We start from the raw sequence: 26,148 nt of genomic DNA, 5'->3' as shown, positions 1-26,148 counted from the left end.
ACTTTGCCGTGACGTCATGCCCCTAAACACGACGCGCTCATTGGTTCACCTCCCGAAATAGACATGTAACAAGCAATAGATAATATCAAGCAAATAAAAAACACAAAGAACTCTATGGCTCAATTTCCCATGTCTCATTTTTCTACCAACAAATTGTGTGTACTAAATCTCGTTTATGTTTCGTGAGGTACCCAATCGTTGGTTAAGTTATAATTGAACTTCATGTCCCATAGTTCCGTGTTGTCCCTAGGTTGTCATCTTGCTACTACTTCCTCCTGCCTTGCGCAAGCTCACATCGATGTAGAATGCGGATTTCGAAGCTAATAAGAATAGCTAGCTACTAAGCTAAAAACAAGGTTCTTGTTGTTAGGCTTCAAACGCGTAAAATGTCTAAAACACACGCACAGCCCCCGTCATCTTCGGCAGCGACGACTACCGGGGGACCCTCCTCGTCCTCTTCGTCTTCGCCCGCTGGGGGCTCGACATCTCCCGCAACCGTGTTGAACGTGCAGCCCGAGAAACCTCAACATTACACGTACGTAGCTAGTTAGCTGGATTAGCTAGCGAAGTGTACACAACCTCACGTGTAGTTGCATATACCAAAATACAGCTAAATTTATCTCAAAAAATGAGTGAATGATACACTTGTTTTTCTGTGCAATGACCGTATCAAGGCTATTGAGCGATAATTTGCTTATTATCTGGAGCGGGTCTCGAGAAAGAGGCCTAACGTTACTCTCACAGTAGCTTTATCTTACATTTCTTTCAAGCTTTGTGATACTGCACAGTTAAAGTTCTGTAATGGTAAATATGTCTCACTGCTGCATTAAGTCGGTGCTAGTTTAGTTACACGATTAGTTTTTCAGGGGGTTAGGGTTGTCACAGTAGCACACGATAAGGTATGGTCAGACACGGATCCGTAGAAAAATAATCACCATAAGTAATTATTGAATGTAATATAACAAAGTACGAATGCCCCTTTGCTTGTGCAAGAAACTGTAAAATACACTAACACTGTCCAGTAGTGTATTCCACTTTTGTTTTGATGCTTTGACTTGCTTCCCTCTCTCCCAGATATCTGAAGGAGTTCAGAACTGAGCAGTGCCCCCTGTTTGTACAGCACAAATGCACACAACACAGGCCGTTTTCCTGTTTTCACTGGCACTTTCTAAACCAGCGGCGGCGCAGGCCCATCCGAAGACGGGATGGGACCTTCAACTACAGCCCAGATGTTTACTGTACCAAATATGATGAGGGAACAGGCACCTGTCCTGATGGAGATGAGTGAGTGCAACTGAGATTTCAGTGTTTTACAAGACTGCTTCATATCATGTTTGCCCCTCAATAGACCCATACATGTTACAGACTCTGTAAAGGGGAAGTGTTATTGTGGCTCTTGCGCTGAATTGTTAACTAACCCCAACACTGTATTTGGAATGCTGATAATAGTGACCAATCTTGACACATGTGTGAAGTACACTCTTGTAGTTGGTGTTTTGTGTATAACTGTAAAACAGTGATTGGGGCTAAATATAAATGGCCTTATTACATTGAAATTGAACTCCTCAAGTGAATCAACAGAATGTGTGGACCATTGCATAGCAAAGGATCTTCTCGGTCTTTTTGGGTGAAAGGCAGTGAAGTAGCTATTGAGGATACACCCTATCCTCAATTGTAAATCAAGTTGAACACCTTGGAAGATTTGTGTTTGATGCATATGCTTTGCCAGTTGGCATTAGCATCTGAACACACCCTCTGTGGGACTCTTTTAGACTGAAATGTGCTGAGCCTTTGTGTTCTATATGACAACCTCTTGGTGACATTGTGTCTGCCTTAAGACAGGAACAGGTAAAAACACAAGGAATCACAAACAGAGTGGGAGGGGTCGTCACACACTGACAAAAGGAATGTTAATGTCAGACTGGAAGTGGTCTCAGGGTCATTCTTGGATGTCTTTGATACATGAACCACTTCAAGAGTGCTAAGTGAACAGTTCAGACGATTGCTCTTCCAGCTCTCATCTCAAAACGCTAGTTGCAAAGAAAACAATCAGCATTACACAAAGGTTGGAAGAATTTTGAAACTTTAGTTTCATTTCTAAATATTTCTGTAGGACCTAATGCATTGAAAATTACCTACAGAGGTTCAGCTGCTAAGTTGTTTCATATAAATATTTACCTAGTTTGGGCAAGAACCATTATTTTTAGTTTAGCAACTGTTGCAATGTTTTATTGTTATTGGCCTAGTATATAAATAGTATAGTAAAAAGTACAGCTGAAACAATTGGCAGAAAATTAATTTGCAAAAAATTTGAAAATGGATTCATTGTGTTAGTCATCTTTCAAGCAAAAATGTAGCTTCTTAAAGGTGATAATTTGCCCCTTCACTTGTTATATTTGGGGGCTTGGGGATTGTTGTTTAGATTGTTAGGAATCAGACATTTTACAGGCAAAAAACCTCTCTTGATATATCACTAAAATAATTATATATCGCAGCCCAAGTTAAAAAAATACGTATACAAAAGACCTGTATATCTGTTTTTCAATATCATTTGAAATAACGCTTTTTCATATCAGGTGCAGTATAACTTCTTATGTCTTCTCAGTATCATTGCTAATACTGCTTTAATTTCTTTTCTTATTGTATTGTTATTCTATTAGACAATGACTGCAGAATTGACTCCTTTAACACTTTTAAGCTTATGTTTATGTGTGTGTATTCCATGTTTTGAATGTGATTTTTTTGTGTGTGTTTGTGTGTTCCAGATGCCCATTTCTACATCGGACAGCAGGTGACACAGAGCGCAGATACCACCTTCGCTATTATAAGACAGGGTCTTGTATCCATGAAACAGATGCAAAAGGCCACTGCAGCAAAAACGGCTCCCACTGTGCCTTTGCACACGGATCACATGACCTTCGCAGCCCTGTTTATGATATTAGGTGCTTAAAGAACTTAATTGTAATAGAAAACCATCTGATCTTTGACTTTATATTAGTTTATGTTTATGTGCTGTAGTTGCTTACAGTCTGTTTACACTGTGGATTTACAGAGAAGTGCAGGTAATGGAGTCTCAGGGAGGCTCTGGGGCCACAGAGGGAGGCGGAGGAGACGGCCAGTCAGGACAGGCTGCAAGTACAGCGCTTATAGAGAAGATCCTGAGTGAGGAACCGCGCTGGCAAGGTAAATCTGTAGCCCGTCATACACAGAGATTCCACAATAGCAATGAAGGCTCCCCTCCACACCGTCTTCGTGTTATTTACACTGAACCAAGCAGCGCTGGTATACCGCTGCCCCACTCTGTCACAGCTCTGTTACTACCGCCGCTGGCAGATCGGAGACGAAACAACACTGTCCTCTCAAGCCGCCTCTATAACTTTTATTCAGACGGCAAGGCGGAATATCCCTGCCTTGAAAGGGCTGTGTAATGGAGCTAGTGTTACAGCACTTCACCAGGTGAACAGAACCAAAACAGACCAGCATTAAGATACATAAGGTGCTGTACTGATGGGGACTTGTTCCTTTACCAGTGAAACTTCAGTTATGTTCCAGACAAGTCCAGATTGAGTAACAGATTCATGAGTTTGGAAGCAGACGTCAAAACACTGCACAATATAATTTTTTTGGATATGAATTCTGAACGGTTTCAGTAATGTTGATTAAGGTTCTCAGTCATCCAGGTCATGGTAATTCTAAGTGCTATATCATAGGCAACTGGACTTGTTTCAGTTTCTTGAAGACGTTTCACCTCTCATCCAAGAGGATTCTTCAGTTCTGACTAACTGGAGGGGAGTTGCAAGCTTTCAATAATATTTTTTTTTTTACAGTATCGATACACTGGTACCTAGGGGTGGGCAAATAAATCGATTCAAATAAGAATCGAGATTCCTATCTCCAACGATTCAGAATTGATTCACGAATGTCAAAATGATAAAATAAAATGAATAGCGTGATGTTGACAGAACAAAAAAAGGCAGAACTGAACTGTGAGGGTAGTGCAGCGCCCGGACAATTTACAGCATGCACGCATTATCTTGAAGTTCATCTCCAAAAGAAGGCAGCGGTTGCAAGCATTTCTCTGTTAATGACTGATTAATTACCTTTACAAAACAAATGGGAAGTAGTCCATATATTCGTGAATGCTTTTTACACCATCACACAGACAGTAACATTAAGGGAGTGGAGCAGCGATCCCAAAAAACCCCAAAGAAAAGCCAAGCAGCAATACACATTACCAAACAGGACCAGCTGACCAACACACCTTAAACAACGTAGTTAAACTTTGTGGTGAAGAAAATATCTCAGTGCAGTGTCTGTTTTACTTAAAAAACCCTGTGCCTGCTTAGCGTCTTGTACAACAATGACCAATGTGCAGATTGTAACACACGGAGGAAGTGTGATTGTGATTTTAGGCGATATAAAATGTATTTGATTTATATTTAGATTGTTAATCTGAATTTCCAGTTGTGTTTCTTATTGTATTTCAGCAGACACCAGTAAAATTTTGGCACGCAGTACACATATATGGGGCAATAGGCTGGAAAAAGTGCCCCCTTTTTTATTCATTAAATCAAGAATTGTTTTGAATCGAAAATCGATTCCAAATCAGATGGAATTTTGAGATTGCCAGAGAGCTGGTACCAGCCGCACTTTCTCATCTCGTCTTCTCTCTGACAGCGAGTCAGAGTACAAAACCAAAGTTTCTAAAGAAAGTGCAATATTTAATGTTCTGCAGTTGTTCTGCTTTTCTTTGCTAGTAGCCAAGAAAAGTAAAGTTGAATCTCGTTGTCATGTTACAGCCTTGTTGTATTTATCTCTTGATCCAAATTGAAAATGTTCCTTGTGGTTTCAAAATTGCAAAGCATTATATACCAGAGACAAGGTTTTACATCTCTAGATGGATATCACTCTGGCAACTGTTTTACATTCCATTGCAACAATTGTGTTGCTCAACAGTAGAAATAATAATTATTATTATAATTCATTTAAAAGGAATGTGCAGTTGCATGCATTTAACTGGCCAACACAGCATCAAGTCTGATGACTTTGCATTCCAGTCCAGCAAAAGTTGAGCCAGGTTTTCAACTTTTTGGCTGGATGACTTTGTGTTTTTGTTTGTTTGTTTTTTTTTTGCTCGAGCCCCCTGTGTTTGCAGCCACACTGCATCATCAGATTTTTCTCTTTGTGTAGCTATTTCCTTCAAAGAACATTTTGTAAGAAGTGGGAATGTGTTGGTAACTGTGCTATAAAAGGCCTAACACAGTCAACCCTTTGTCTGTTGGCAGAACTTTATCGTCAAGTATCTGAGCTGATGACTCTTGTCCAGTCCTCACCATCTGACTTCCTCATTGTTTGCTTCTGTCTGTTTTAAATATTAAGATAACAACTACGTGCTGTCCCACTACAAGACAGAACTCTGTAAGAAACCCCCTCGTCTGTGCCGTCAAGGTTATGCCTGTCCATACTACCATAACAGCAAAGACAGGAGGCGCAGCCCGCACAAGCACAAATACAGGTGATCACTTACATCATTTAAAAGGAAAACATTAAAGATAAATAATTTGTTTTTGCCTTTGTGAATGTATTTAACAAAGCTGTTGTTTGCTCTTGCCGCCACAGAGCATTACCATGTCCAGCTGTGAAACAGAGTGAGGAATGGGGAGATCCGAGTAAATGTGAGGGAGCAGAGGGATGTCAGTATTGCCACACAAGAACAGAGCAGCAGTTCCACCCAGAGGTTTGTCCATTTATATGTGACCTTAGAGAAGACCAGAAATCACAAGCGGTGAAAATCAACATGTGCTGATGTCTCCCTCTGTCACAGATCTATAAATCCACTAAGTGTAACGACATGCAGCAGTGTGGCAGCTGTCCCAGAGGGCCCTTCTGTGCCTTTGCTCATGTTGAAAGTGAGTCTCTGCAATACATTTCTGATCACATCTCAAAAACCATCTGATCTGATTCATTTTGCAATGTAACAGTATTTCTTTTATTGTTAAAACCTTCTCCAGAGCCCTTTGTTCCAGACCAAGCATCATTCCCCACACCAAGCTCCCCTCCACCCCCCAGACCTCCAGATCCCTTTCCTGCCCAGGAAGCTTCTTCTAGTCCCAGCAGACACAACATGGGACCTGGTTCTGGTTCAACGTCAGACCCCTTCTCTCCATCTACAGGATCATGTGTTACAGAGCAGGGACTACTGGGAAGTGTTTTGTCCCTGTGTGAGGACTTGAGTGGAGGAGCAGAGCCTCTGTCTCCCTGGGCAGGAGAGGGAGCATACTGCAGAGCGCCTGGATTTGAGAGGGAGGATCAGGTGAGAAGGGCAGAACATGGGCATTATGGGATACTGTTAAATGGAAATTATGAATTAGGTCATACTTACTACATAGAGGCTTATCCTGCTTGTTTTCATGTCTTCATTCTTATATTGTTTGTGTTTTCAGGCTAAGCAAAGGAGTTTTGCTCTTGAGCAGCGCAATAGAGAATTAGCATCAACACAAAGCAAACAGGTACAGTCTAAAACTCTGCATACTTTGAGCTAGTCCACATATTGTCTTCAGGAAGTAAACTTTTCTTGGTAGTAATTTTTTTTCTGCAAGGACACAGAAATAAAGTCACATCACTTTTGCCAAACAACCACATTCCACATTGGTTCTCCTTCAGGACTTGTTAGTGTTTCTGCCTGTGGGCAGCCCTTTGAGTCTGTCCTCCAGCATCCCCTCCAGTCTGGCCGCCACGCCGCCCAGTCCCGCCCCTCTAGGACCCCCGGGATCCAGCATCTCCTCAGGCATGAATGCTAACGCCCTGCCTTTTTATCCCACCAGTGAGACTGTAGAGTCAGTTGTTGGTAAGTATACAACATTTAGGGCAGTTGTGACAATACAAATCTAAAACAAATCTGACACATTTTTTCTGGTCTCGTATGTATTGTAGAGTCAGCCCTAGATGATCTCGACCTGAATGATTTTGGTGTGTCGGCATTGGAGAGGAGCTTGGAGAGCAACTCTGCTCTGCCCAGTGTGGGAGTTATGCTGGGTAAGACGCAATGAAAAAAAACACACTCAGCTACATACAATTTAAATATGAGCAGAAATTCCACCATTTAGCAGTACTATGCATATGCTCATGAACATGACTAATTATTTGTGTCTTTGCTGTTCCAGGAGGTAGCCAGTTTCAAAGTTCTGCCCCCGTAAATATCCCAGGATCTTTCAGCAGCTCTGCTCCTTTTAGCTCCCCGTCACCATCTCCCCCAATCAGGCCACATGCTTCACCATTCTTTTCTACTCATCTATCACAACCTGGCCAATCAGAAAGCACGTTCTTGGGACCATCTCATAGCTCTTTAGGTTTGTGAACTTCACTTCAGGACATCAAGTGGTATAGAGTATGACTGTATGGTTTTGTCAATATTTATTCTTCTTGTCGCAGGTCTTAATGGTATGAGCACTAATATCTGGGAGCATTTTCCATCAGGCCAGGGTTCCCCTGGTACACCCCCCACCCTCCTGCCTTCTGGCCCCTGTGCAGAGACTTCCAGGCTTAAACATGAGCTGGAGGAGGCACACAGGGCACTAAAGCAGTGGGGTCACAGCTGGAGACACACAGCTCAGGTAGGTAGGTAGTGGGGCAGTGCACGCGACGTTGTGAAATGGCTATTTGAGTCAGTGCAGTGACCTGCATGTTTATGCACATAGCAATTACTGGAACAATGAATTACAATTACAGTGAATTCTGTATTGTGCCTCTTACAGTCGTGGGCTGCACTGAAAGCAGATGCGGAGGAGTCCCGTGCCCATGCAGCACGGTTAGCCATGGAAGCAGAGAGAGCACGGCAGGCTGAGGAGGAGGCACAGAGACAGGCTTCTCTCCTGCAGGAGGCACTGGAGAGCTTAAGGAATGGAGATAATCCCCATCTAGCACTGCACCAACTCCAGCTACTTCACCGACTGCCTTTGGAGTCAGTCCTGAGTTTGCAGGCCCAGCTCTGTAGCTGTTTACACGCTGTGGAACAGGTAATACCACAACTTACATCTACGTTAGTCAGTCTAAAGAGCTGGTAAACCTAAACTTACAGTATATGGCCTTTAAACTACACAAAAAAAAAATCAATGTTTTGAATAACCTTTGCACAGCCTTGCTGCACACTAGCTATATTTGTTGGTCTTTGTTGACCTTGATTTAAAGTTTTCTTGTGTTCATAAAATATTGGTGAACATCCTAGGTGGTCGCTTAAAACACCCAACACCTTTCAGTTTCAGGTTTAAGTTTGAGGCCTAAATAGTTCCCTCTTTTTTCCAAGGTGGTGTACAGGAAGCAGAGACAGTGTTGTGTGACGTGTGGAGAGCAGGGCTCCGTGTCCCTGACCTGTGGCCACGGACTTCAGTGCGAGAGCTGCTCCACCTCTACAGAGTGCCCACTCTGCCCTGAACAGACCCCGGAGCAGCAGCTCTCTTGACCTCACTACGCAGCCAGGACCACCACTGATTCCAGACCAGTTAGTCAGGATTCCACAGATACCAGCCTTCGATCTCAGCATCCATTCAAAAATCATGCGGAGGTCATTTTATAATATGGTAACGACACAAGCACTGACCTGATCTTTGTATTTTTAAGATGACTTTTACTGATGAATGACCACTTTGTAAAGCACAGGTCATTAAGTGGAAGCTCCTAATATAGAATTTAGGATTAATGATTTCTCCAGTGTTACCCATGGAACACCAGTACATTTTACTAGTTAATGCTCTTGACCAGCGACACTGTTCTATACCTTGTTCTTGATTTGTGACGATAATTTGAATGCCTGATGTTATTTCTTTAAAGGGGAATTTCGGTCTTTTCAACCTGGGCCCTTTATTTAAATGTGTTAGTGCGTACATGATTCATACTTACTAAAGGTTTTGGATTTGGTCCAGTAGATCGCCTGACCTGGCAGCCGCAACACGTAATCCTTAATTGCAACTCCGACTGTCAAAGTCACCTCCATTAAAGTGCTTGTGTTTGCCACTGACAGGCTGAGGTTGTTATTCTAAGTGCCTGACAACATTACAAAAATGATTTTTTACAGAGAGAGACCTTTTTGTAACCAGAAACAGTTTTGCTCAAGGAGAAGTCTCGCTGTGAAATCTTGGGAGAGGTGAATTGTTGCAGGAAGACGTATGGAAAGAGTTAGAGAGAGGAGTTTGGAGTTTACCTCGAGAAACTGCCAGCAAGAAGTTATTTCCAAAGTCATGGCTGAATATTTAAGTGTTTTTGACACTGTAGATGAGGCAAAAATGTTATACACTCACCTTGCGAGATTTCAGATCGTCACTTCCCCTTGAGCGAGACTCATGTTTCCTGGTTACAAAAAGGATCTTCTTGTATAACAAAAGGTCTATCTCCGTAGCGTCAGTTTCAGTTATGTTGTCAGACACTTACAACACAATAACGACCTCAGTCTGTCAGTAGCAAAAACGACCACTTTCAGTGGACATAACTTTGACAGTCGGAGTTTCCCCAAAGGATTAGCTATGCTGCGGATGCCAGCTGATGTTATCTACTGGACCAATTCACTAAACTTTTGGTAGGCATTAGGGGTGTAAAGATTCACCGACCGGACCCTGTATCGATATAGAAGACTATTTTCTAGTTGCTCGTAAGTTTGCCGGTAGCACTGTGGTAACACTCACCTGGAGAGTCGATATGATGAAATGCATGCAGGCCATGAGGAGTAATTATGTGGCTGCTAGTTTGGCTTGCACAAGCAAAAAAAAATCAAGACAAAGACAGATATCAGACAGTGTCTCCTGCTACAACTCGGCAAGGCCTGTAGTGAGGTAATTGTTTCATATCCCCCCAACTGCCAAAGTCAGGCAGCTGAGCCTGGCTGTGTGAATTTATATGAATAATGTCAAAATGTTTGTTCATGCAGCAAGTCTTTTTTTGGTCAGTATCTACTGCAAAAGTCATAATCACAATCATTATTGGCAACAGCCATTGAGTAGAAGACAATCTAACATGGACATAAATGACAGTCGTACCAATCATTATTGTCATTGCTGCTTCCCTCAGTGTGGTTTCAAAATTGCATTTGTCTTCCACTATTTACTCATTCCATAAAGATTCTTATTAAGATACAATTATTTTGTATCGTATTGAATCGAATCGTCCTGTATTAAAAATGTATCATCCCTGAATCGTATTGGAGCCCCTGTATCTAGATGCGTATTGGATCGTCTTATAAGGGAGAGATGCACACCCCTCGTCAGTATGAGTCATTTACACACCAAAACATGTAAATGTAGGGCCCAGGTTTAAAACAAAACAGACAGATTTCCCCTTTAATTCTACCATGAAACATTTCCATACATAGTTCTAAAACATATTCTGATATGTTCTAAAATATAAGCTTGGCTTCATGAAAACACATTTCCAGCGTGTTATCTATCCATCTGGTTTGTGTGATCACCCTCCAGAAATAAAGACAGTTACTCATGATAATCCACAGTAAGGAGCAATCTTCATTATGAACTATTTAACTGGGAAGTATGTTCTATAAAGTGAGCCACTAACGGTAAAGGCCATATAGACTGAGATATACCTCTACTTAAGGATGAGGTGCACATGCTCATGACATGGAAGTGAATATAAAACTACTATTTTCTTCTTGGCCGTGGTGTTACTAAGTGATGCCTGTTGGCCTGGTACTATCCCTCTGGTTCACTCCATTGTGTGATCAGGGTATCAAAAGTAACTGTGTTATAATTTCTAAAAAGAGGCTAATGTAGCTGTGTGACAGCAAAGTTCTCAAAGTTCTGCGCAGGTTAGTCTCTTTTTTTGTTTGTTGAGGGTGATGAGCTGTCTTAACTAAATCAACAGGTCTGACTGAAAACACTTAAAGGGCATATTTAGTTTCATCCAGACAATGATCCTTTATTGCTACAGCCAAAAGGGGGCCGTAATACCAGTTTGCTGGTAGCGCTTGTCTAGATTATATTGATATTCTTGTTTCATTTAGATCTTTTTTTTTTCTATCATAGTTTTTTTTTTTTTTTTTTTTTTTTTAACAAATGAAATTTGAAATTGTCAATTACTGTTTAATAATGCCAGAAAATATTTAAAAATGTGGTAATATTTGTTTAAATCTACAACAGATGGCCTCTGTTAAAGCACTCAGGTTTTCTCTAATATTCTTCTACTTAAACTGGAAGAGGAAAGCATATTATTACAATCAAGGCAAATGTACTCAGTCAACTTGTGTAGTCTTTTAATTTTTACTTCAGCGCTTTTCATGTTAACCCACACACATTTTTGTTAAAACCGCTCATTTGCTATGTTTAAAATCAATGTGTGACAGGTTTCTCTGCCAAAATTTTTACATTCGTAGTCATCTTTGACATTTCATTTTGTCAAATGTAGTCAAATATATATATATATATATTATATATATATACAAAAAACATACACATAGTTGATAGTGATGTCATACTTATCTCTTGCACTGATTAGACAAAACATCAGGAAGCAGACAGATATCTAAAGGTGTGTGAGGTTTTAACCCAGATGTGAAAGTGTTCATGATCACTGTGATGGTCTTTGGTGAACCCATGCTCAGCATACTGTCCACACACAGCTCATCCAACACCAGTGTTTCCTTCTGAGTGGATTTTTTCTTTGTTTTTGGTACAGATCATTAAAAACAAATCATATATTTTTGGAGGAAGCCGTTGTCTGTGTGTTTGTTACGTAGGAGTCCCCTCCTGGGACTGCTTCTCTCTCTGTCTGCGCTTCTTCACAAAGGCCTGAGCCTCTCGCTCTCCTTTCCTGGACTCCAGTAACTTCAGAATGCTGTCCTCTGGGAAAAGACCAAAGAGAAACAAGTCAGGCACTTAGATTTGATTTTCACTATTTGGATGATGCCAATATCATTTGAAAGAGAAAATTCATTCATTCAGAAAAGCAGAATGTGGCTGATAACTTAGGTTTGATCAAAAAAGACTCAATAAGTAACATCCAACTGATATTTTGACTTGAAGTTTGAAAGTTTTCATTTAAATAAAAGGTCTTTTGGCTTGGGATTCAAACTGGGCACTGATTCAGCATCAAATTCAAATATGCTGACAAAAAACTTGGCCAAGTACAAATAAGTGATAGAATAAAATGCATCCTCTGCTTTCAATCTTAAAATGTAGCATTAAAAAATGCAACTGCCTGGATGCCTGGAACCAACAGGTTTGTGATAATGTAATTGAAAACATTTTAAAATGAAGCACAACATCAAGTGACATGTTAAGGCCCTTAAGGCAGCAAACATTTTTTTGTCAGCAACCGGCAGGTCGCAGAACAAGCTGTAAAGACAACATTGACAGACAGTATTATCACCTGACAAAGTGGCAAAACATGTTTGCAGTCATCTCTTTGTATGATAGGAACGTTAGCATTCATTTGAAGTTCTGTTTCTGGCCACCTGACCAATGCTCACCTAATATTAAGTCTCCTTTTACAGTAGCTATGTTTTGCTCCTCTCTGACTTTGAGGGAAACATCGGGGCTATTTAGCTGGCAAATGCTCCACTAAACTGGAAATGGCGTTGATGAGAGCAGCTAGTGAACCAAAACAATGAGCTGAAGAAGTTATTAGTTAGTGCAAGTTCAAGGCAGGTCCTTATGCATGGTTTGTGGTTTTGCTTGACTTTTATGCTAACATTTAGCATGAACATCTGTGTTTAATCAGATTAATGCAACATTAACTTGTTTACCTGAAAAAACAGCTTCAAAATCATTTTGATGGTACAGTGTCTTGTAGTGTGTGTCACCCACTGCACTCCCTATCACTTTCTGAAATACGTAACTTAAGTGAGAGGGTAGGATCACAGCCTTATATACAAGGTTAGTTCAAGTTACATGTTCTCAAGACATAACATTGTTAACAGCTAATGAGCTTTGTTTGTAATTAACACCTACATTACATCCGACACATTGTTACAGACCTGGGATTTGTATTTACCACAGTGGTGTTGCTCTCAGAAACTGTGGGAGGCCAATTTGCACAAAATGCCAATTTCTACATAATGTTGCTTTAAACACAGTGTGTAATTTCTGCTGCTATGGGTCTCTCAATCCAAACAATGACAAAGGAGGGAGTTTGATAACATTGCGGAGCAGAATAGGATCAATGTTGTCTTCATTGTTAAACAACCACCATTGACAATGACTATGAATTACACGTTACAAACTATAGTAAACAATAGAGTGGCTAGCTAACTAGTTGGCCAACTCCCTTCCTCAGTCTCTGATAAATCATCTGGTGTTTCCCTGTAAGTCAAAGCCACTGGAGGGGGTAAAGGGATATAATGCCATTGACAGGCAACATAATAATACACAGTTTCCTTGGAATACAATTATAGATCTCTCTTGTTTTGAATATTGTTGTTGTTTTTATACATTTTTAAGTGGAAATTTGACCATACCATTAGGTTTGGGATGCATCAGAGGCAGTCGGATCTGAGCAGGGATGGCGTCTGGCTGTCCATCTACTTCCTTTCCGCCAGCCACTCCTGGTATGGCTTTGAGGGCCAAGAAGGCCTCGCCTTCAAAGTCATCTGTCCTCAAAGTGTCGTGGTCCAGAACTGTCACAACCAGGCAAGTCCCCTGAGTCTGGCACTGATCCAAGGATACCAGACTGTGATATAGAGGAGACAGAGAGTCGAGGATGGAGATAAAGGAGGTCAGAAATATCTGGAAAGCAGATGGCTGCCCAGGTTCACTTGTGAGAGTGTAACCTGAGATGTTACGTAGAGTATTGACAAGTATAAGACCAACTACTTACAATTCAAAGGCTTCATCAAAAAGAGGGTTAAGATCACAGCTTTTGATCTGAGTGCAGCGAGGCTCTACCTCAGGAAAAATGTGGTAAGGCTCCAGACACAGCTGCACAAACGGATCGCTTAAACCTGCCAAAAACATCAGAGGTCATCAGGAGCAACGAGCAAAGTGCATTTTGAATTGATTGTACTGCATAGGCTTACCATTAGAGTCCATTGGCAAGAGGTTGACTGCATTTAACACCTCAACTCTGAGTCTGTGGTCAGATCTCCTGTAGGACGTGAGGAGGGTGACTGCTCCGTACTTCTCTCCGCTGTACACATTCTATCAGTAACACAGAAACAAATAGCATTAGTTTACCGTAATCTGAGAGTCATCTCTTGCGGGCGGCTGTCTCACCTGCTCCCATATTTTTCTTTCAAGAAACTTCTCTACAAGCTGCTGGCTGCTCAGAGAGTTGTGAGTCAGGTGAGCTTTGAGAGCCTGGACACAGAAGAGAAAGATTAAACACGCTGTCTTTTTCATTTTGGTCTGAGGAAATGTGGATTTGAAAATAGACTCAATGAAATGAACCTCCCCTGTCTTTAGTTGCTCACCTTGTACTCATCTGAGTGGAGTGCATTCAGAGGGAGCCCATTCCCTTCAGCATGGAAGCACTGCTCCAGGCACTGAAATTCACACAGCAGGGAATAAAATGTGTGTCGAGGGTCTAACGAGAGAGGGTGTTGTATACTGTACAGATTGTAAAGCCCCCTGGGATTGTGATTTTGGGCGATACAAATATTTGACCTGACTTGATTGACTTGATCATGAAACTTTACCTCCCCTGTAAAACAGATTATCTTGTTCTTAGGTATCTGTTTTTGAATAGATTTAAGAAATAAATATAACATGTTACTAAGGCCCTATTCATAGCTAGTATTAACGTGCATCTCGGTCGATCCGATCACAAGTGAACAGCTCTGAGTACAGGTGTGAATTTCCCAAAGCGTTCAGGATGCATTGAGAGCAGATCACTCAGAGCAAATTCAGAGGTGGAGCCCCATATGATCACATTCTTTTTGCAGTGTGTACGCAGATGTAAAAAATCTATTCTTGTGGATGGATTGCATTCAAGACACACTTTCTAATTCCCATTTGGGCCAAATGGTCAGTACTGTGCTCGAATGTATTGTAGACCTTGATATATGGGTGGTGCTCAGCCGTGCTTCTAATTTTGCCCAGTGGCTACTTGCAGTATTGTGGCCCAAAAAGCATTTTCGGCATAATGAAAGTGGCATCGCAATGTGGTGTATAGGCTGAGCGAGGACTTGTGTATTTTTTCCACCAGCAAACCAAGTCGCACCAGTTTGCTTTTCCACCACCAGTGTTACTGCGCCGAGTTGACCCGACCACGCCCGTGATGGACCTGCTCCGGAGTAGGGCCAGGCCACGTCCTGCGGTGACATCTCGCTAGTGACAGGTGTGGACTGATCTGATTCAGAGCTGTCCACTTGAGATTGGATCACTCAAGATGCATGTTGATGAAGGGTGTGAACAGGGCCTCAGTGAGCTTTTGAGGTGCTAGTAGGTGGATTTATGTAACCCCTGCCTATATTTCCCCCTGCCTACTGTCTTTATGCTAAGTTAAGCTAAGCTACAGGGTCGTCTGGCCATGGCTTCATCTCAGAAACAAACAAAAGCTTTCTTCTGCCCTGGTTGTCAAGACAACCACTTGGCTGAGAACCAACCTGCAGTGTATAGAGCAGTCTCTGGCAGAACACCATGAGCCCTTCTTGCTGTGGATACTGTGTAGCCACCTGGTAGAGGATCTTCACTGAGTTATTCCACAAAGGAGTCAGGAGGCTGGGCATGAGAAAAACAGGGACACAATTTCATGAGGCGATGCAGAGTGAATTATTAGATTACATTTTGTGAGGTGATAAACAGGCCTCGTACCTGTTGAAGTTCTCTTGAACCAGGTTTTCGTTCATATACTGTAGCTCTTGCTCCAGGTAGCGCATCAGAGGAGCCGCAGCCTAAAACAGAGCAGACGCTGGGATGCATAAAAGCCCAAGCACACATAAAGCTATCAGTATTTGTGTCAAACTGGCAGTCACCTACATCCTCTGTGGACTTGGAGGGAATTCTCCGCCTGGTCGACATGCTTCTGACATGAGTCTCAATGTCTGTGTTTAACTGAAGAGACAGAGGGCATACTGTATGTCATAACTTTGTTTAAAAGGCTCTACTGATGATCAAATGTGACACGTTGAATGTCACACCTTTTTCCCAAGAGTGTCTAAAGCAGAGCGAATCTCTCGGCCGAGCACACTCTGGGCTTGCTGAAGCTGTAAGGGCAGGGTGTTGTTGAACTGGCTCTCCCCGATGACATTTTGGGTACGGTCTCGAAGCCCTGTCCAGTTCAGCTGTGTAGGAAGTCGGGTGAGCACTGACCGCAAGTGCTCCAGGTCATTCACCACCACACACAGCTACAGACAGGGAAGGAACATTTAAGATCTGCATTATGTAGCATCAGAAACATTTCTTGTCAAGTCTTTTTCTCCTTGCCTGTGCTTACCATGTTGATGGCGCTGCCGTGGTCAGAGTTCTCAGACAGCACTCTGACCCTCTCCTTCAGGATATGACAGTAGTTCACCACAATCTTACACACATCCTGAAAACACAGAAAGAAATGGTAGACCACAGCCAACGACTCAGATACTATGACCAGTATAACATCTGATTAGGACTATGTCAGTGGTACAATACTGCACCTCGGTGAGTTTGACCATGAGCATGAAGGCCTCCTCAGGGTCAGGCCAGGACAGCTGCTCCCACAGCTGGCAGATAGGCTGGATGCATGCCACCAGGTCCACTGCTGAGGAACTGTGTTTAATGGGCACAGCGCCAGACTGCAGGGGCTGGAGCTACGAGGGGAATTTAAAAAATATCATAAATACTACCTGTGGATGAAAAAAAATGTCTACCATCATAGTTAAGCTAGTTAAGCGAGTGTTACCTGGTCTACCTGCACAGCCCTCTCCACCCTGTCCTGAGTTGTGCTGAATGCCTGGTTCAGCCAGTAAGGCAGAGCCTCTCTGAAGTCCTCTTGAAAGTTTGTCAGCTCAAGTAATCCCCTGAAACAATGGTAGAAGATGGTTTAGTTGTACCTTGAACAGCAATGACTCCCAGAGGAAGACTGTGGAGTAGCTCAACTAGTTTGAAAAAATAGAAATGACGGTTTGATTAAACAAATATAACCAGCCAAACACTTAATTACTGTGATGCTGATCTTAAGTAAATGTATTGTCTCAGTAACCAGTAAGCTACAAGCTATGACGGCTAGGCTACACACCTCCCAACGACCTTATAACATCTTAAAGTCATGTGTTTACAGTACATGTGCACAAAACTATAGTGAACTAGCAGAGGAAGTTAATTAAAAGTAATGGCTAAGCCAGGTTGGTGGTCCAGGTTGTAAAAAACGGTAGTTATCCTTTAAAATCAGTTGAAATGAACATACAGAATATGGAACATGACAGGTAATGTAGATACAAGAGCTTCTTGAGCTCATTTGATAGGGAGGCGGGTATAACTACTGACAAAGGAAGTTTGGGAATAACTAGTGTAGAGTATGGTGTGAGAATGTTTACTGACCTTTTCTGTAAGAAAGCCTTGTCCTTGTGGATGGCCTGTAAGCTCAGGTAAACAGGGAACAGGCTGTTGGCTAGAGTCCGCTCCATCTGACCCTCAATCAGAGATAAGGTTTCCCTCACTTCCTTTGCGAGCTGTGGAGGAGACAAGAGGAGAGGAATTGAGATGAGATGAGATAGATTACAAAGATGTTTGTCAAGAAAACTGCATGTTGAGGGAACTTCCATTTGCTACTTACCAGGGAGTCAAACTTCTTATAGACGACAGTAAATACATCCACCTGCACAGCACTGTAATGATGATAAAACACATTCATTATTGCAGGAGTAAAAAATATTGCCCATGCAATACCAGGAACATGGAAGTGACAATCTTAAAGGAATGCATCCGCGATCAACTTGTATTAGTTACATCTGTTTACACCAAGTCAAAATGTCTTCAATGCTTTTACCTCTAATTGTCCATCTCACCTGACAAATACCCTGTTCCAGACATCCTTGTTGTGTTTTATGTCTTCCTGCACCTCCACAATCAACCTAGAGAGGGCGCCCACAATCTCTGACAGCTCCTGTATGTCAGCATGGTGCGAAAAATGAACATGACATAAATGGATAAATCATATTACTCCCATTTCCAAATATAACGTAAAGTGTCTTTACCTTAGTCATTGGCTGATGCAAACCCTTTTTGATGGTAAACCACTCCTGTGTACCTGTCTGATAGACATGTCATGTTATAAATAATTAAAGACTTATGGTACACATACTGTTGGTAATAATGTCATCAGTATGATAGCTGACCTGTATGGCATCATTGACCTCAACATGTAACTCAACCTGAGCTGGGTTCAGTTTCTGAAATGCCCGAGTCTTACAGATCTGGACCAAGATTCTGAAAAAAGCACATTCACATATTGCTTAAAAATCTATGTGTCTACTAAGTACGTCAGCAATTAAATAAATACAAATAACTATGTATACCGGAGCAGTGTGTGTAGTTTCGGAGTTGCACTGGGAGTCGGGGGGAATATGTCTCTGTATTTTGCCACCAGACACAGTCCGTACTGCAGGAAGCCATGAAGAGAGTCACCAAGTTCCTGTTTCTGTTGACAGAGTGCAATACCTTTCTCAACACTCCTGTGTGCTTAGATATTAACTTCTGATTTATTTTTGATATTTCAGTGAAGGAACCAAGACAATGAGGCCTGATAGAGTTGTTAATAGTCAACAGAAATTCAGATCCTTTACTATATCACAGTGTAAAAAAAAATCATGCATTCAAATTTTTACTTTTTAAAGATGCAATATGTAAGAATTTGCCACCTGTCATATTCATACTGCAGTTGAATATGGGGTCTCAAATCACCAGAGTAACAGCTAACTGTTGCTGTAGCTGGTGTTAACTCATAGTTAACTCAGTCAGCCATGCAACTAGCAATCTTATTAGTGGTCTCTGCGAGGACAAGCTGGAGCTAGCTGGTTAGTATGCTGACTTTATTAGATATCGCTGCAACAAAATACATAGAGGCCTTTAATGTAATGTCATACCTCTTATTCTATTATGTTTCAAGCTAAAATTCTTACATATTGCACCTTTAAGATATATTCTTATGACTTCAAAGTAACTAGTAACTATAGATGTCAAGGAGCACAACATTTCTCTCTGAAATATAGTAGAATACAAGTAGAAAGTAAGATAAAATGATGCAATCCTCAATTAAAGTGCTTCAAATTGTACTTAAATGGTAAGTATCATAGTTAATGTACATTGCTACTAGTTAGCACTTCTACCTGTTGGTATGGCAGAGCCTGCTGATGCCAGTGGTACTCTATACTGGTTAGCTGCTGGAACAGCACGGATGAGTCCACCTCTAAACTCTGGTACAGCTTACTGTAGGCCACCCACTTCCTGTCAGGGAAACACACATCCACAGACATACTCAGAAGAGCAGTAGAAAGACAACACTGCATGAACCCATTGTAGTGGTAGCATAGAGCTGGATGGTATGTTTGAGACCCATGTTATGATAGTCATACAAATGTTTGAAGCGAAACACTTTCTCTAAACTCCTATGCAGCTCCTAATTAATTCAATAATATTTGATAAAAAATGCAATAGCTTGTTTTTTATGTAAAATGTGCATGGAATTGTTCATTTGTACAGTAGAATTTGGTAAAGCTGATAAATGATTATACTGTGCAGTTGCTCAACTCTAAAGAAACAATTTATCCAAAGAACGATAAAGAATTTTTATAGTGCATCTGCCATTTAAGTTTACATTTACATGCTTAAAGGGGCAGTGTGTAGGATTTAATGTGGCATTTCGCAGTGTGGTCGCAGATGACAACCAACTGAACACACCTCATCTTGACCTCCTCCTAAAAACAAAAACATGAAAGTGCGAAAGGCTTCCTTTAGAGCCAATGTTTGGTCTGGTCATCCTGGGCTATGGCGGAGTGCACAATGTCCGGCCATGTGTCCTGCCATGGAGAACCCACTCCCTCTGATGTAAGAGGCTCATTTAAAGTTAATGAAGATGATTACAGACTCATGGAAAAACTATCCGACACACTAGATCTTTAATTTTAATTAATGTTGTTGGTTTTATGTTTTATTTGTTTGTTTGCGGTGCTGCATCAGTTCTCTTCAATCGAAACACTGGTATACTCTCATCTGCTTTAAGTCAGCTGAATGTTAACATCGTGCTTACGCCAGGTCCTGAAGAAAAGGCGAGAGGTCGTTCTGTGTAGCATAGAGCTCCAGTAGAGTCTGAGCCTCGCCACACAGTGCCCCTTTCCATGGAGCAGAACTCTGAGAGAGACCACAAGAAGATCGGGGAGTTAAGAAAAATGAAAGAAAAGTAAGAGATTCAAACACACAAGAACTAAGAGTGCGCTTGTTCTTTACCTGCTGCTTGGAGATGTAAGCCTGAACAAACTGCTGCAGAATCCCACAGTAGTTGATGTAAGCACTACGACCGGCACTCAGCGTCCCATCTCTCTGTCAGCCACAAAACACAAATCAAGTGTTAGAGTTGCCTAAAACTGAAGCATATCCACACAGCTGTTTACATGTCTTATGTCCTGCCACACACATTTGTATATTTTAAGTGAACGCTGGTGTTCACAAGTGGTCATAAATTTGAGTTCCTGTTTCTGCACACATGAAAGACCAGCATCTTTATTTACTTGTTTGTTTACACGCTTTCATGCATAAATGCTACATAAGACACCAAACCAACCAAGTGTTACAGGATGGTGTCATGCACTTACCGATTTATGGATGAACTTGAGATTCAGGTGGCACTGGCCACGATCATGATACGTCTCTGTTCGGGGCTCCAGATTGTACCAGTTGTCCTCAGTACAGTGGAGATCCTAAAGTGAGACGATACAAATGGTTATTAAACTGGAGAAGACAGTGACTGGTAAAAAGGCAGATATGAAAATAATAACATTTACTACCTTTAGTTTTAGGACAACCTTTCCCAAAAAGTCGTCTGTTCCTTTTTCCTTTTTGGCCTCCTTGATCATCCTAAGCAAGCACAAGTAGAAATGTTCACCTGCTTTGTTTGGTTAGCTTATTGTGTGTGAATCACAAAGACAGTATAATACCTTCTTAAACTATTAAAGTTGGTTTTGATCTCCTCGAGTTTCTGAGTGAGAGAAACCTCTTCGTCCTTATCCCTGAAACAGAAATGACTTCATTAAGGTGAATGTAATGTAGAGGAGCAGAAGCAGAAACAGTGGAGCTCTGGATGTTTTCCTCACCACATCTCAAGGTGGAAGCTAGCGCCGGCGATGTCTTCAAACTCTCTGAACCAAAAAAGTTTAAGAAAATTTTAACCTGGTGAAACTTACATTGATACACTTATTAGACACACATCAACTCACAGTACAAAGGTTTGGTTCCATATTGGGTTCAGGGTCTGCTTCTTTATGTCTGTTTGGTAGATTTTGTCATCTGACACAGCGTCCTTTACAACAGATTTACAGGGTTTGGCTCTGGACTGGCGTGTTCGACTCTCTTCCTCGTCCACCAGTATGGTCAACAGACAGTATGGGTCACTATAACCTGTTCAGATTACACAAGAGATCTGTTGAAGACTCAAGTCATAGAGTGCAGACATGTAACAACCTTTTTTGTAATGCAGAGATAGCAGGTATGACTCTACAGGTAGGCACAACAAAAGACCACAAAAAGTTTCCAAGAAGTAAAAGTGGAGGATTCAATTTCCACATAACAGAACAGAAAGTCCCTTGGAATGCAAAATGTCACTACGGAGGAACTCAGCAAGGTAGGGAAACACCTCAAATACTTGTATTTCATCCAGAGTCACTTTCAAAATATCATCTGAAGATCTAATTTTTAAAGATATAGTATGTAACATTTCTGCATTAAAATGTCTAAGCACAACTAGACCTTTTTCCTGTATTTTCCTGAGTTGTGTAACTACATTATCCAAAATGTTCTCCAGATGATTAAACCCAGAGAAATCTGTGAGTTTGTTCACGGTAATGGCGCCTATCATTTGGTTGCCTGTCGCTTTAACTTCTGTGAGAGAGTCCGAGAGTGAAGAAGGAAGTTAGTGAAGTGACTAAGCATAACTTGAGCTGGGGCTGATACGTTTGCAATTACCTTTGCTGGTAGGCCTGTTTGGGTAAAAACCAACAGATTGTACAATTTGGAATTTTGGTTGAATGATGGCGCCAGCAAAAATTCATCCCTAGGAAAACACTAATGTCTGTACCAAAATTCAACGGCAATACATTAAATAGTTGGTGAGACATCTCACTCTGTACCAGAATGTAAATCTGCTGGTGGCGCAAGATGAAAAATCAGTGGGTAACCAAAGTCATTTGGATATACCATCAGGGAACCAAGCGTGATAATTGTTTGTGAAAACTTTGAGCTTGTGGTGCCACTGGATAAACAAATCACCACAGTCATTAACATTCATCAGATGGATTAAAGTGAGTCCCAGTTATCACACCATAGAAGAATATCAATTGCATGGTCTGCTTAAGTAAAACTCACCACTGATGTCTTTTCCCAGAATTCCTTTGGCTTCCTTTACAGTGGCCATCAGGCAGTACACTGGGGACTGTAAGGGTCAAACAGTTATTTAGATACTTTGGTACTCAGAAATCCACTAATTGCCAGGATTTTCCCTCCCATTACATGGCTTACGTACAGCACCCATGCCATTTTGGGCATGGCCTGAGGAGAATGAATGTAAAATCAATGAGGAGAGCAACAAAGCTAACTAAATGACCTTTTCTATTGGTTGTAGTTAGTCCTCAGTTGACTTCTTCTGCTCTAGCTTTTTTGCTCAAGTTTTTGTGCACCAATATGGTAATAATGAAAATGGTCTAAAATGATGCAAACTTCCATATTGTTGTACAAAATAGCGTCCAATGGTCTAGGGTTAGGAGCAACAAACCATGGCCAAAAACATGAACCTAAGTCTTCCATGAACCAAGGGAAAACCCGATTGCTAATGACACCACTTCTGCCACTAACAAACAGTTAACCGAAAAGAAGGTGGTGGAAAGAAGATTCTTGGTATGTACTATGAATAGATATTAGGGGTCTAAAAAGACACATTCATTGGAACAAACAAGCTGACTTCCTTTTCTCACCTCTGTGCTCTGTACTTTCTCCATCAGGCTGTTGTGCTCTGAATCTGTCATAGTGAAAGCCTGGCAGATAGGACAGATAAAGCGAGAGAAAAACATACGCTCTGTAATCAGTCATACACCAACACAGTTATGTTATGTGTGAAGCTGAGGTTTTTACCTCCTTTATATACTGTTGAAGCTGCGTATCTGTGAAGACCTCAGTTGAAGACGGGTTACCCATCTTGTGAGTGACGGTGTACAATAGCTCCTTATACAGAGGCTTCAGCTTTAAACAGAAATAATGAGAGTGAGAGCTTGGTTGGAAAAAACATTAAATGCTAAGTTCAGCGTACGAATAATGATACCTCCAGCTCCTTGTGTCTTCGTGCTTTCTCTTCAGGGTTTTCATCTTCCATAAAATCCTGAAGGAGGAGAGCAGTACTTTATGTCCATGATTCTGTCAGATTCATGAGCTAAATTAAGTTATTTGCGTTATCTCATCACCTACCCTTCTCTCTCGCAGTTTCCTCGTTAACCCCAGTTTGCGTACGTGGCCTGGGGACAACTGCCAAAGGAAAGACAAAAAAAGACAAAAGTCAAAACAGATACTTAAAGGAAGGACCATACCAGTGACTTCACATGTTGTAGCCCATTTAGTAGAAGAATACTTAACATTACTGTTGACTATCTTTCAAACCATGCTGAATGAATGCCTCTTTCCTGTTTTGTAAACGGCCATTGGTTTCCGTTTAAACTTGTTTAACTTGTGCAATCCATCATAGTGAAAGTTAAAGGTCTACTCCAGCAATTAGCATTGCGTGCAACTCCATAAAACTGGTTAAATATATTTTGAAGGTGCCTGCCCTTTTCCAAACCATTTCTTAGGATGACTTCCAAGATGGTTCTGTGCAACTAATCATCTCTCATAGAAACAGATCCAAAAAATTGGATCTTACATTTCCCAATATGTTACTCAATGGTGTCCTTTGGTTGAACCTTAAATGTCCATGTTTTTCATGTCTTAACATGCAGATATAACCCATGACACACAAAAAATCTCCACAAAAACAACAAAATCAATAGAGACGTGATGTTCACTGTAACTGATTACACAGCTTAGATAAATTTTCAGGCATTTTTTAGGCTTTATTCAAAGTGATCATGCAAAAATGCCGGTCCTAACATTCATTTTGAGTGTGGGTTGTGAGTTTAGGCTGTGACAGTGTGGACCGCAGACATTCCTGAAAAAAAACAATGCAGTGGCGAAAAGTTGAAATAGCTGCAAAAAGTTGAAACAGATCAACTGTTGTAGAAGCGCAACCATGCTGCAGTGGCCAATCACATGAGCCTGCATTCAGACCAGTTGGTCTGGTTGTTTAAAGGTGCACTTTTAAAGGAGAAGAGTTTTTAATTAGAAGGGAAACAACTTCATTGAATGATTGTCATGCCTAAACAAGCTAAAAAATAAACTGTCTTAATTTCAGTGACCAAATAAATTGAACAAATAAACTGAACTCAAAGGAAAATACAATTTCATACTGTTTTACTTTGTTTATATTTGGCGGACCCTGCCACCTCTCTAGCTTCAAACAGTGTTCTCTTGACTCTGAAAATGACAGTCAGTTATGGAAAAAAATATATTTCTATGTATTTCTACCCCATTAATATTGTTAATAGTAAATTTCTGATTTTGAATTTCTTTTCCAAAACTACATAGTGCCCCTTTGAGCAGTTTACACTAAAATTACATAATTCTAATAATAATTTTGGTATTACATTTTTTTTCCCCCAAAAACAAATAACTAACCTAATGAAATCCCCATCAGCCTTAGCTGTACTTAGCAATGTTCGAATGCTGAACTAAGATGGGGTACATGCTTATACCTGCTGAACATCAGCATGTTTGCATTGCCATTGTTAGCGTATTTGCATGCAAAGCGCAGCCTCACTTAGCTGCTAGAGTAGGACGTTGTCTTTTTGTTGAGTTTCATGTGGTAAAAATAAGGAGCTTAAAACAAATCTTCTACAATAAATAAGCCCACAGAATAAATTATACTTTGAAATGGAAGGGTAGAGCAGGCAGCTGATGTGTTTTACCTGTCTGAGTCTTGTTAAGCCATGCTCCTGGAAAACAAAAGATAAAGGTGCTTATTTAGAAAGTTTAATCAAATCAAACAAACAGGTGTTAAAGGGTGACCTCATCTCACCATCAGCTCTTTCACTGTGCAAAGAGACCTTGAAATACCTTCATTTGCAGAAAAAGAAAAACAGCACTAGTCTCATGAAACCCTTATGTTTTCTTTATTCCTGATAAGACCTGCTTCTTTAAGGGACTTCCTCTATCGCTGATAATGAAGAGGACTTAAAGGCAACAACCCACTCAATATTAAAATCAAGGAAATACATTTGAAAGGGAATGACTAGCAACCCAACCCAAAAATGAATATGCAAATACACCTGTACTCAACCACATGGCACACGTAACTATTTTCATTGTGTTTGCATATACTAATAATATTGTATGTTTGCTGTGTGCTGAAAATAGTCTTATCCGAATGTGCTGCTTGCCAACAATTGCAACATATACAGTAGCACGTTGTATGACTGTCTTCCGTAAAACAAATGTGCGTCATGTCTCATCACCTGATATAAGTATACATCTAAAACAGTCATGATTCATAGTCATGGTGTCTTTAAATAGCTATTTGGACAACATGACTCAGTGTTCTGGTGCAATTTTTAACTCTATTGTAACTCATCTGAGAATTCTAGGTTTGGGCACAGACTAAAAGCTTGAAAATCTGCACAGATATGGTAAACACATATTAGACTTTCATACATTTGACAGCATCAATTGTTTGGCCATCACCAAGGCGCTTCACTATATAAACTAGATAGTTAGTAGTTGGCAGCGAGCCAGAATGAAACAAATATTTGGTATACCTCAGATATGTCAATATATAGTGAGTTGTAGTCCATACCTGTCCAGGTGTTTGAAGTAGATTGTCTCCTGTGCTGGTGGGCTCACTTTGACTTGACATAATGCTGCTAATATTTGAACACTAGACTCCTGTCTGTTAAGA

At 41.0% G+C, this 26,148-nt stretch overlaps 2 protein-coding genes across 2 annotated transcripts; one reads left to right on the top strand and one right to left on the bottom strand.

The window, feature by feature from the left end:
* Positions 1 to 93: 93 nt before the first annotated feature.
* On the top strand, positions 94 to 11,707 carry unk (unk zinc finger). The gene is made up of 15 exons (XM_084342284.1): positions 94 to 535; positions 1,075 to 1,284; positions 2,766 to 2,942; positions 3,053 to 3,183; positions 5,380 to 5,515; positions 5,620 to 5,737; positions 5,825 to 5,909; positions 6,012 to 6,313; positions 6,444 to 6,509; positions 6,664 to 6,847; positions 6,934 to 7,035; positions 7,164 to 7,349; positions 7,432 to 7,613; positions 7,755 to 8,015; positions 8,303 to 11,707. The coding sequence occupies exons 1-15, from the start codon at positions 387 to 389 to the stop codon at positions 8,456 to 8,458; spliced, it is 2,445 nt and encodes an 814-aa protein (XP_084198410.1). The 5' UTR covers positions 94 to 386; the 3' UTR covers positions 8,459 to 11,707.
* On the bottom strand, positions 11,230 to 26,148 carry unc13d (unc-13 homolog D (C. elegans)). Its single transcript, XM_084342283.1, has 34 exons — positions 26,047 to 26,148; positions 25,163 to 25,189; positions 23,574 to 23,630; positions 23,431 to 23,487; positions 23,244 to 23,351; positions 23,087 to 23,146; positions 22,482 to 22,548; positions 21,338 to 21,518; positions 21,215 to 21,259; positions 21,059 to 21,130; positions 20,909 to 20,978; positions 20,717 to 20,821; positions 20,352 to 20,444; positions 20,155 to 20,255; positions 19,235 to 19,352; positions 18,425 to 18,546; positions 18,245 to 18,335; positions 18,104 to 18,160; positions 17,915 to 18,012; positions 17,683 to 17,734; positions 17,448 to 17,578; positions 16,810 to 16,927; positions 16,565 to 16,717; positions 16,369 to 16,464; positions 16,073 to 16,279; positions 15,912 to 15,986; positions 15,747 to 15,826; positions 15,539 to 15,653; positions 14,405 to 14,476; positions 14,208 to 14,291; positions 14,012 to 14,132; positions 13,813 to 13,936; positions 13,454 to 13,665; positions 11,230 to 11,839 (listed from the first exon to the last, which is right to left on the bottom strand). The coding sequence occupies exons 1-34, from the start codon at positions 26,104 to 26,106 to the stop codon at positions 11,727 to 11,729; spliced, it is 3,342 nt and encodes a 1,113-aa protein (XP_084198409.1). The 5' UTR covers positions 26,107 to 26,148; the 3' UTR covers positions 11,230 to 11,726.

Source organism: Pagrus pagrus (assembly GCF_965226575.1).
Source record: "Pagrus pagrus genome assembly, chromosome: 21".
Lineage (NCBI taxonomy): Eukaryota > Metazoa > Chordata > Actinopteri > Spariformes > Sparidae > Pagrus > Pagrus pagrus.
The sequence above is the reverse complement of the archived record's forward strand: the minus strand, read 5'-3'. Positions and strand labels throughout refer to the sequence as shown.